The sequence below is a fragment of the Sciurus vulgaris genome (genome assembly GCF_902686455.1).
Source record: "Sciurus vulgaris genome assembly, chromosome: 15".
Lineage (NCBI taxonomy): Eukaryota > Metazoa > Chordata > Mammalia > Rodentia > Sciuridae > Sciurus > Sciurus vulgaris.
This window is the reverse complement of record NC_136476.1, coordinates 73215999-73228525: the sequence shown is the minus strand read 5'-3', so window position 1 is coordinate 73228525 and position 12527 is coordinate 73215999. Positions and strand designations below refer to the sequence as shown.

General features: G+C 44.8%; 1 protein-coding gene across 3 annotated transcripts in view; it reads left to right on the top strand.

Annotated features, from left to right (window-relative positions):
• The window catches only part of ASTN2 (astrotactin 2), an 883413-nt gene that overhangs the window by 280612 nt on the left and 590274 nt on the right, over window positions 1-12527 (top strand). For all 3 annotated transcript variants that reach the window (XM_079113408.1, XM_079113407.1, XM_079113406.1), the window contains one exon: window positions 3276-3383. In XM_079113408.1, coding sequence (XP_078969534.1) covers window positions 3276-3383 — 108 coding nt within the window. The remainder of the gene's footprint in view (window positions 1-3275; window positions 3384-12527) is intronic.

Below are 12527 nucleotides of genomic sequence, written 5' to 3'. Positions count from 1 at the left end.
GGGATTAACTAGGTGGTAACCATAGGCAGGTAGGGTGTGGCTGGAGGAGGCGGATCGTTGGTGCTTGCCTTCGTTTATATATTTTGTCTGCGGTGAGGGGAGTCTCTCTCTGTTTCCTGGTGCCATGTCCTGATCAGCTTTCCTCTGCCACACTCTTCCACCATGATGTTCTTCCTCACCCACTGGCCCAGAGCAATGGAGTTGGCCGTCCACGAACTGAGACTCTGAAACCATGAGCCTGAAGTAAACTTTTCCTTCTCTTGTCAGTGATTTTGGTCACAGCAGGGTAAAAGCTGACGAAAACATAAGTCGTTTGTTCACCAGAGGAGAAAAGGAGGTAGGACCCAGGGAAGGTATGGAGGGAGGATTTAGCTAGAATATTTAAAAATCTGGGAGTGGCTCCTAAGGGGCCGTGGAAAGGGTCCTACAGCCACAGGCCCTGCCCTCTTGCCCTGCTACTCGGTGCAGCAGGAAGAATGCCGGATGCTTCCTGCACACAGGGAAGTGCTTCAGCAGACACCTTCACTGTCCCCTTGGCTGAAAATTATGCGCAGGTGAACAAAAGTCTTCCTTCCACTTCCTGCACCACCCCTTCACGCACAATTCCTTTCCTTTCTTCCATTCTTTAAAAAAAAAAAAAAAAATCAGTAAAATATTTTAATGGAAGTTTAAAAAAACCTGCTGGCCTCTGGGAACCTCTGTTTTTAGCTACTTCCACAATCTCCATGGGCCCCCTGTCAACTCTGTGTCAAAGCAGAGTCTTTAAGTGGGGAACTGCTTCTGGCAGAATCTGGAGTCCCTCACTGTCTACCTATATTTGCAGAAGATGGGGGAGGCGTGCACTAAGACCATGCCTGATGACCCATGTGTGGACAAAGAACAGCTGCTACTGTCCTTGGACTTCCCTATTTGTTTGCTATCTGAGGAAGGTGTCAGGGGAATGGTAATTCATCTTTCCACTTTATGGAGCATTAAACCAAGAGATGACATTGCAAGAGATTCAAAATTTGAGCTTAGAGATCAGTCATCCCTGGTTTCAAAATTGAGCTTCACTCATTATTCCAAAACTGCTTTTCTTTTTCCCAAACCTCAGTTTCTTCTTCTGTATAGTGGACACAATGATACCTCCCTCTTACTGGTACTGTGTATGAGTTTGGATAATGTATGCAACACAGAACTAGGTACCTTGACATTTGAAGGACAGTCTGCTTGCTCAAGGCCCCTGCTTGAGTTCTTCCAAGGAAAGTAATTTATGTACTAGAGAGACCAAATCCAGATGGAATAAGACAAATTAGATCTGAATCCTGACTCTCCCACTTATCAGCTGTGTGACTTTTGGCAAGTTAACTTCCAAGCGTGTTCTCCTATCTTTGCTTATTATCTAGTTTGTTAATTACACCTCCCTTATGAGAATATCATGATGGGGATTGCATGCCATCTTGTATACAGATCTTCTAGGTACATACTAGATTGCATAACAACGTTGCTGGAATGAATGAATTGCAATAACAATATTGCAGAAAATGTGTTTGAAAGTAGAATTTCCGTATACTGAATGCCATTTCAAATCCCTACCCGAGGAAATTACATAGTAAATCCTTTCGTGAATTGAATAACATTTTCCTCTAATCTATGCTTTTCTTTTCCTCAGGTGGAACTTTCAAATAGGTAATGGGTTGGGATAGTATATGATTCAAAAGATACAAAGGATTTACAGGGGAAAGTAGCCTCCTTCTATCTTACTCTTTAGCCACTTAATTCTCCACCCATGATAACTACTTTTACTGGATGCTTGAGTCTCCTTCTAGAGATAGTCTATTATTTAGACATCCAAAGCCCCATCCATTAAAAGGTTCTCAAAATCAAACCATTCTCTCTTGCCCACCCATACCCCCAACCTTTTCAGAAACACTTGCATCTTTACTTTCCCTCTAAGGTAAAGAGTTTGCTCATCTTTTAATCCCTCTCTTCCCATATCTCATACTTTCTCTTTTTTTTAATTTAAAAAACTGAAAACAAAGATAATAATTATCCATATTCCTATCTTCAGAATTATGGACTATGAGTATTTTGACATAGTTCCTTCCCCACCCCCCTTTTTTTAAAATCCTGATGATCAGCTGTTCAGGGCACAGGGATGCCCTGCCCTTTTTCCCTGCAGGGTGTCCTGAGCTTGTCTCTGAAGCACCTCCTGCACCCAGTCTCTTCCTCCTCCACATCCTCCCTGTACACACCCTCACCAAAGCCCTCACCTCTCACCTGGAAGATGGCTTAGCGTCCCAGCTCACCCTGCCTGGCACCCATTCCAGGCTTGGCTACCCACGCAGCATCCCTCCTGGTTCCCACACCTTATCAACTCACTCTCCTGCTCTGGAACTTTCTTTGACACCCAGTGTAAACTCCCACCCCCATTTCCTCCTCAGTTTGGCACTCAAGGATGGCCAACATGTGGCTCCAGCATGTCCTTCGCAGCCAGCACCGGACCTGCTGTTGCCTCCAACTGCCCACGCTCTCCATCCCCGGGGATGCTCCACAATTACCTCTCCTTGGAACTCCTTTTTCTACCACTGAAGCCCCATCCATCCTTTAAGCCTTGACTTAAATCTTCACTCCTCCATAAAACCTTCCCTGGTCCTCCGTGTTGAAATGAATTGCTCTCCTCCATATTCCTAGCGTCTCATTGTGTGGTAAACATAAGCCATGAATTAGGTTTAAGGCTCCTAAGGATCCCATTTGTTCCTCTGACTAGCTTATGATTCCCTGGCTCACCAGGACTGAGTCATATTTATCAGTGTCTCCAGTGTCTGGCTCTGGGCCTGGCATATAGTAAGCCCTTGATTGAAATGTGTGTGAAATTAAGTTGCCTGGAGTGTTTTTTTTTTTTTTTTTAGACGCAAGCTCAACATGCAGAGCAACAGTAGCTCTCCATTATTCGGTGCCCACTGTGGACTGGTATTTTACATATCCTATCTCCTTTAATCTGTAGAGCAACCTCACAAGGTTAACGGTTATTGCCCTTATTTTAGAGAAAGCCCCAAAAGGTGAGGTGTCTCTTCAAGGTCGCACAGCCTGGAAGATGCTTAGCAGTGGTTGGAACCCTGCTCTGCCTCACTGCAGACCCAGGACTCCTTCCATTAATCATGCCGACTCCTGGGTGACTGGGGATTTACAGAGAGAAGTCTGGGGATGGGGCTGCTTGTCTGCGGGATGGTTGAAGAATTTAACAGGCTTCTGGAGGTCTGTGAGGCTGACTGGTGGATTGTGCTTCCTTGCAGGGGGGATCAGCTTTGGGAGAACCAAGGGGACTTCGGGTTCAGAGGCAGATGACGAAACACAGCTGACGTTCTACACAGAGCAGTACCGCAGTCGCCGTCGCAGCAAAGGTAACAGAGTCCTTGGGCAGGTTCCAGAACTGGAGTTTGTAGAGGCAGATTTTGTGGTCAGTGACAAACCTAAATTTTCTCCAATCTGTTTAACACAGAGCTTGGCATCCACTGCCCTGGCCAGTCTAGTGACCTTCCTTTTTTTAGTGACCTTCCTTTTTCCTGCTCTGTTCTTTACTTTTTTGTCCTATATCGTCTCTCCAAGGATTTGGGGAATTTTTTTTTTTTTTTTTTTTAATGTACGACTTTTAAAAAATTCAGCACAGGAAATGAAATACTAATCATATGGAAAGAAAAAATAGGAATAAGAAGAATTAGAAATTCAGGTTGGATTAATTCAGGGTACCCCAGGCCACACCGTGTTATGTAGTTCCTAAGAACTACTGACTTAACTCAGAGATCCCTAGGAACAAAAGTGTAAAGGGAAATCTACTCAAAAGTAAAATGTACATAGTCTATGGGAGAGAAAGAGGCATTTATTCTTGAAAGTCTGTTTACCCGCTGTTGACCAGAGAGAAAGACATCAAGTTGGCTCCTATAAAAGACCTTACGTGACTTTCTAGACAGCGTCTTCAATAGATATAAGCTGGGGTGGGCTGAGGTGTAGCTCTGTGGTAGGGCATTTGCCTAGCATGTGTGGGGCCCTGATTTTAGTCCCAAGCACAGATAAAAAGCACTACTATTGATATATTGTTTCTCACAACGATAGTCACAATCAGGTGATAAAATGCTGAACCAGAGCTCCATAAAGGACTGTCCCTAGTAGCCAAGGTCCATAATTTTCTGATGATTCAACATGCTATATATGAAAACACAGCATATTTCAGGCAATCATCTGTGCATCTAATTCTTTATCTCCTAGTGTTTTATAAGAATGGGAAATCAACAGGTGTGTGATTGCACTTCTGGAAGAGACCCTGAGAATGCAAACATGCACTCCATGCTAATGGCAGGGAGATCTCTGGGCTCCGACCTCCACTGAAAGGAAGGCAGCTAAGAAGGCAAGGAGTACCTGAGGCCCAAAAGAGGAAGAGGCAGCTTCCCCACCAACTTCCCTTCATGCACTCAGCCATTCACCACAGACATTCAGAAAGCATAGATCTCAAGCTCCTTTTGGCTCAACGTTCTCATCTGTAAAGTGGGCTTTGACAACTGCCTGATTGAGTTGGGAGATGGATTTTGACAAGTTTTGAAAAAACTGTATCATGGTGCCTGGTGAACGCTAGGGGCAAAATGAGGTGGACATTATTAATGTCGGTTCAGTTCTCATTGTTGTCATCCCTGTCTCCCTGTCTGTAGCACCTTCACTGAAAGGATCCCCTGCAGGGAGTGTTTCCATTGACACATCCCCAGGGAAGGGCTTGCAGCCTCTGCAGCCATTAGAATAGTGGGGCCTGCTGCTCACTCCTGCTCACTCCTGCCCACTCCTTAGCTTTCTGGAATTTGCTGCATTGAAGATTTAGAAGTTGGTGATCGATGATTCTTGACCTGTCTTCTCCCTCCCCCAGTCCAGCAGCCAGAATGAGGACTGGGGAAGTCAGTGGGTCTCCTATGCAGGACTGGGCTATTTACAGCTAATTGGAAAAACATCCATCACTGAGCATGGCCCCCATAAATCGGAGTTAAACTTAAAAAAGAAAACCAAAAGCAAGCCACAGGATGGGAGATAAATGGTTTGGCCTGGTGCCTCCAGCCACTCCAGACGGCCAGACTGGTTTTCAGGGTAGTAAGGACAGGCGACAGGACTGCGACCCCCTCCCCTTCTCCCTCCCTGGCCTGCTGCCAGCGGAATGCCAATCCACTTACTTCATCTCTCCCTTCCACTTATTTTCCACTAATGGCATAGCCCTCTTCCTCCACCTCTGGTTTCTGCCTCAAGTTCTCTTCCTGCTCAGTATCCTGGGGTTATTTGCTTACTTGCTTTCTTGTTTTCTTTCTTTTCTATTTTCTCTCCTTTCTCTCTTCTTCCCTCTATCCTCTATCACTGCCTCTTCTCTTCACTCCCATCTTTTCTTCTGTTCTCTATTTCTTTTCATTATCCTCTCTTATTTTGCCTTCTTCTTATTCCTTTTCTCCAGATACATCCTAATATGTCTTTCCTTCCTTCTTCCTCCTCCCGTCCATTCCATAAATACCTGCTCAACACCAACCACTTGTCTGTCACTCTTTGAGGCACTGGGGACACAAACCAAGTGACAACTTTAAAAACCCCTATCCTTGTAGAGCTTCTATTATATTGGAATATAAATATGAAGAGAAAGAATATAAGGAGGAAGGGAACTGAGAGAGAACAAAGGGGTTTTATGTTTAGATTCCCTGAGCTTAACTACCCTTAACTACCATTTTGCAGGATCCCAGGCACTTGACATGGCCTTTGGGGTTCCATTCTTGACATTGCACTTGATGTTGTCAAGGTGTTGGTCTTGCTGCTGCTGCTGCTCTAATATTTTGTGAAGCATAGAGAATGAATTTGGTCCTGGCAAAGCCTCTGTCTCAGCCAAGAGAAGTTGGAGTGTAATGTCCAGTTCTGCGGGCTTCCCAGTCCTGCATGAAGGACTGTGACCCTAAAAACTTGAGGTGGTTGTTCTGAGGTTTAGAATTATTTGCCATCCATAAAGCTTTCAGGGGGAAGGTTAGGGGTGGAGAGAGTAAGTTGTGGCAGAGCTAAACCACTGAGGAAGGATCAGTGAATCAGACCTACATAGGGGGAAGGTTTTCAAATCTGCCGCCACCTCATTACTTTTTAATTTAGTCTCAGTTCTTATCCAGGCCTCTGTTTTCTTCTCTGAAACATGGAGAGTGGAGAATGGTCACATTTGATCTCTGAGGTTCTTTCTCTCTTACATGTCACTAGGACTGGCTGTGCGTCTGTGAGAATCCCCCGCTCTTGAAATGTTCCTGGCTTTCAGTTCTAGCTCCCTTTGCTCAAACACCCTGTTAACCTCTCCCAGGGCCAACACCTCCACCTTTCTTGCTTCTCTGTTTTGGAGAGGGTGTCTCAACAACATGGCTTCTGTCATCCTATATAGCTGTGCTGATTGTTTCCTCTTCCTTACACCTGCAGGCCAGTTCTCTCCCCCCCTCTGCCCCTGCCATCCATGCTTCTTAGCAAACATGGTGAGTCAGCAGTTCCTTGTGGTCTACCCAGGGACATGCAAGCCAGAAGAGATGAGATATGAAGTGCAAGGAGATAGGGGAAGAAAGAGCTAGAAACACCAGGAAGGCAAATTCCTATGCTGACTGGCAGTGGTCATCTCATAGCAATTTGGGACTCCATATGAATTCACTGTGCCCTCTTCAGTTCCATCTGAAACGTAGGATCTGAGCTGTCACTCCCAATCTCAAAGCATATAGCAATAAAGAAGTTATTTGACTGCTGTCATTTTTGAAGTGCTCAGAAGGAAGGTAGGTCTCTGGGGTAATATGAGGGTGATTTCTAGTCCTAAACATGCCACCATTTTTCTGTGTGACCTTGACTGTCTTTCTCAGTCTCTAAATGGAGGTTTAAGAGGATTCTCAAGAGCAGCTCAGTCAACACTGTTTAGGTTCTTCCTAGGCACCCTGCCCTGGGCTGTCAGTGTTGGGGAAGATGGTAAGAGACCTTGGAAAGCAAATTATGATGAGTTGAACTGACCACTTCAGTTACCCCGGCTTTGATCAAAGAGAGAGATGGAAGAATTGTAACTGATATGGGAGCTCTTGCTGTTAGTGTTGAGGCTGGAGAGTGACCAAGATCTCAGACATGGTTTTGCCAATTCCTGTCCATCTGACATCAACCAACAAGTCTCAATAGTCACACTTCTAAAAGCAATTGTGAAGGTTAAACAAAATCACCATGACCTCCTTTATAACTTCAACTCCTGTCCATAAGTTCTCCCTTCTCCTCTGCTGCCATCGTACTTCCTACCACCTGCATCCTGTGCTTAAAAACTGCTCAAAACCCTTTAATAATGGTCTCAGTTGTAGCATTACATCTCATTCTCCATCCTGCAGGTAGAGTGATTATTTTTAAAAACTTAAGTAGGGATCATGTTGTGTCTTCACTTCAAAGCTTTCAGTACCTTCCTTTGCATTTAGGATGCAATGAGAGCTCCTTACCACACCCTCAGTTGCACCTGGTTTTGGTCTGGCTCTCTACCCAGGGCCCTTTCTATTCCTGTACCCAGGCATCTGCCCCAGGGCTCCTGCCAGAACCTTTGCAAACTTTTCCTCCTAGAACTCTCTCCTGTTCTCTGACTCAGCCCCACTCAATCTGAGATCTCTACTTAAGAGGCACCTTCTACAAAGTCATCCCAAACCTTACTTCCTATCCCTATTTCATTCCATTCCAGATTCTGTGATGTTTTCCCTTTGTAAACTTCATCACCACAATAAGTTGACATTTACTGATGTGTTCTCTGGGTTAAGTTTGTGCCCTCCACTGAACTGGAAATTTGATGAGAGCAGACAGACTCTGCCCAAATTTCTATCCTCAGCACCAAATAGAAGGATGGGTTACTATTTTTGAATGAATGAATGATGAGAAGATGAAAGACACATCTGGAAAAGTGTCTGATGATTACAGTGTGCAGGCAGATGCTGCCTTCCTATCTGCCCCTCTGGTTTTCTCTCACTCTGTTCCCATCTGCAGGAAGAGGGACTCCTCTCCTCTTCTCCCTGCAGCTTCTGGTGAACACAACTGAGGTTATAGCCCTTCCCATTTGTCTACTGGAAGGCCACCAGAGAGGGACATACCTGGTAGTGGTAGGAGGACCTGAGTACTAATATTGAAAACTCTACTCTGCCGTGATTCTTGGAACATCTTTGGAACCTGTGCCATCGAGAGAGATGTAAGAAGGCCAGAAGGCTCCATGACAGAAAAAGATACACTAGAGCCGATGATGGTGGACAGGTTTTTGTACATAGCTCTCTTTCTTAGCATGTGCCATGAAAGAACCAGTGCTAGATTCATCCAAACCTGGCTGTGAGTTCTTAACTCATCCTCCTACCTGGATCCAAATGGGCTTTTAATCTCTTGCTTCTTCATTTTGTATAAAATGAAGTTGTTAACTCTAACCTCAGAGTGAGAAAATGTAGAGAAAGAAAGTTCTAGAACTCACCCAAAGGCACTCAATAAGTATTTGTTCTTTCTTTCCATATTCCCCTTCCCTTTTATTCTGGCTGCAATCAGCTGAAATCTCATTTTTACCAATAGAATCTATTGAAAAAGAGATTTATGATATACTTTGGGAGCAACCATGGCTTTCCTATGCCTCAGGTTCTTTGAAAAGGTGTTTGGTGTGTCCAGGTGGAACTTCATTTCAAGGCAGAGAACTGCAGTAATCACTGTGGCAAGTTAGGGAAGATGGAGGGGAGACAAAGACTGTGAAACAGAGGCTAAGAGATCAGGATGTGTGTATTTGATGTCAATTCCTAAGTAAGGGATCAGCAGTCTTTTTTGTCAATGGCCAGTTAGTAAACCTTTTCTGCTCTGCAGGTCATTCTCCTCCGGAACCACTCAACTACTACACCCTGAGTGCTGCCATAGACAATATGAATGAACACACATCAATGTATCTTTGTTTCCTGTAGCTGTAATGACCCAGATTTTGCCTACAGACCATAGTTAGCTGACTCCTTCCCTAACCCCTCCACCTGTACATAGGTAGACTTCACCTGTATAGGGAACCCTCACCTGTACATCTGGTCCAGGAAGCATGCTTGAAATTTCATACTGCTTTGCGAAATGAATCCAAACTCATTTTTGCTGCCTACATAGACTTTTTTGTCAAGCAGAGTTTTGTGTCTGGCCAAGTAAATAACTATCCACACTAACACTTATTTCAGGTTTGTTCATTCTGCAGAATTAACTAATGAGCTGACTGATAGGATAGGTTACTCCTACAGATGGTACTGCATAGAACAAAGAGTGTGTTTTTTCTTTTTCTTTTTTTTTTTTTTTTTTTGCGGTGCTGGAGATTGAACCCAGGGCCTTATGCTCTATCAACTGAGCTATATACCTAACCCAAAGAGTGTGTTCTTAAGTCTATACTTCACTGTTAACTAGCCTAGTGACCCCTGTTGGCCTGTGCCCTTTCTGGGCCTCAATTTTCCTATCAATCATAGAAGGATGTTTATGTCACATCGTCAAAACTGAAGCCCATTCCAGTTTATCCTCTATTTGTGAAATACACAGTTTTGGTAAGCATGATGCTGGACTGTGTGGAAAATGGGGCTTCAAGGGGATTATAATATCCTGTGGGTCGTGGATGCAGCTCACATGAAAAGTAATGCTGATAAAGACCAGCTAGAGAATCACTGAAGGTTCAGATGAGATGTGCAGATGGTGTGTCCAGCCCCGGGCACAATGTGGAGCAGGAGACAGAGCAGCTCCAGCTGCTGGCACCCAGCACAGGCCTCCCAACCCAGCTCTGGGCTGTGGCTGTGTTGTCTTCAGCAAATCTCCCTCCCTCTCTGGACCTCGCTTTTCTTATCTGATAGTTGCCCAGACAGTTCTAAAGATTCAGGTGTTCTGATTCCTGATCCCATGGACTTCCTCCAAACCTTGATGATGAGTTCCTTGGTGGAGAGAACTGGGACACAGATGCCACTAATTTTGCGTAATTTTTCATTTTAGCTACTTTTTCTTCTTTTTTTAGTTTGGCAGTTCTGAAACTAGGATTTTCTAATGAGATCAGAACCCTTGAATTTTAAGCAAAACTTTATGTGAAGGCATATGGGTGTCTGAATATTTTCTTCAGAAATTGTCTCCCTCCTCTCCCCTGACCTTCTCTTACACACACACACACACACACACACACACACACACACACACGCACACAGAGCTTAGACTCATTTTAGAGGAAACGGACATGTGAGGGAACGTTCTAACCGTATCTGCTGCAGAGGAGGCCAGAGATTGATGTTTGGAGATGTTCTGAAATATAAGCTGAGAGTCCTGCAGAATAGTACCTGCCAAGGTGTGAGTGTTGAGGGGACAGGGTGCACTGGGGACAGGGAGGTGGGGAGGCCAGAACTGGGAATAGCCCAAGAGTGTGGCTGCTTAAATGACAGGAGATGAGGCTGGAAAGGGCTGGTGCCATGCCTTTGAGCATTGATAAAGCTCCTTATCCCATCACAGAATTTCTTCAGTCCTAGAGATAATCCAACTACTCTTCTACAGTACACACGCATAGAAACCAAGGCTTGGAGAAGAGAAGCATTTTCCCCAAGGTCTTATCATCTCCTTGAAGGACAAAGTCAAATGAAGCAAAATATTAAGGGATGAAGCAGTATAAAAATATATGGATGTTCTTTGTACTTTTCTTATTTCTTCAACATTTCCACAAGTTTGGAATTATTTGCAGACAAATACATTCAGAAAACAGTGATCCTTCCAGGTTTCAAACATTTTGGGGGATCAGTAGACAGGGGTTTAAATCCTTACTCTGACATTTCCTAGTGGCATGACCTACAGCCAGATGTTTTCCTCGGGCCTCAGTTTCTCCTGGTTAAAGGAGGACAAGTCTAGTAATGGCCTTTCTGTTCCCCTTTGGGCTGTTGTGGGGACTACATGAGGAATGTATGCAAAGCACGTGCTTAGCCAGTGTGCCTGCCCAGAGTGCCCAGCGAATTGAGCACAAGGCATCAGTGAGCAAGCCATGCATAGCTCAGAGCCTTCTTCCAACATGGCCCGCAAACTGATCTTTCTAGTAGAAAAGGAAAAAAGTGAGATTTTCACTGTGAACATGAATTTCGTGGTCCTGACTTCTTGGGGACATTACTTTACAGCTTTTTCATTCGGTGTCCTCTGCTTCTTGCCCAAGGATAGCCTTTCTCACAGGTGCATCCCCTGGCTGTTTTCTGCCAGCCTGCAGGGCATACCCCTAGGACCTGCTTCTCAGAAAAGAGGAAACACTGCAGACAGTTCTGTCTGTGTTTAATCAGTCACCAAATCCTTTGTAGTCAGAATGACCTGGAAGAGAAGCCCAGAGCTGTCAGGGAGGGAAGGGTCTCAGAGATATGCGACAGGTTGGATGGTTTCCCTACCCAGCAGGGATCCCCACTGAGGACAACATGACAGTGGGCTCCAGACAATGTGCTGGAGGCCCTACTGGTGAACATAACAGGGGCTCTTAGGGTGGGTTCATTTGGCTATCCAAGGTTGTGGACATAGGCACAGGGAAAGTGGGGTAAGTTAGGACAGGAGGTACCACATGAGCCTGCAAGGAAAGAAGGGAGCCAGGGTCAGAGGGAGAAAGAGCCAACCAAGAGAGGATCATGCAAGTTTCAGAGGTCTGAAGACTTGGGTTGTAATCCTAGGTGTACTCTTGTTTGGTTATGACATGTCAACCACAACTTTCAACATTAGTTTCCCATCTGTGAAACAGCCAGGTAGAACTCAACACTAAGTTCTTCTCAGTAACACTGTTCTGAGAGTCCATGATAGAAATGGGCACAACAGGGAGGGAGAAAGAGGAAAAGAACAGAAGAGACCTTACCTGTGTCGCTGAGTTCTCTCTGTGCTGGTCTATACCTTTTAAATGCATCATCTCATGTTACTTTCAATAACACCAAGAGAAGGGATTATTTGTATCTCCATTTTACAGATGAGAAAATAGAAACTTGAGGTTTCATTTACATGATTCTACAATGAGATAAAGGGACCTGGGATTTGAATTCCAATTGGGTTTCACAATCTGGTCAGCCCATTATTAGGACAAATGAGATAAATCTTGATGTGCATATTACAGTACCTGACACAAGTATATACTTGGCAACTAAGTACCAAGGAGGAGAATTCCAGTGCTGGTTCAGGAAGCCTGATCAGACCTCTGTGAACTTTCTAGTATCAGCTCTGTCACCCCTCCAGGAGTGGGGGCAGCCTAAGAGGGGCTGAGACCAGAAATAGGAATGGTCAGAACCAGCTTCAGCCCTGAGAAGTTAGTTCACTAGAAAGAACAGAGGTCGCATCCAGGGGACCAGCCGCCCAGAGCCCTTAGCAGTCGGGGGGTCCTGATATTTGGTCAGGTTGTTAGTCTGCTTTTCTCATTGATGTGACCAAAATGTCAGACAAGAATAATGTGGAAGGATAAAGTTTATTTTGGCTCCTGCTTTCAGAGGTCTCAGTCTATAGTCAGTCAACTCCATAGCTCTTGGCCTGGG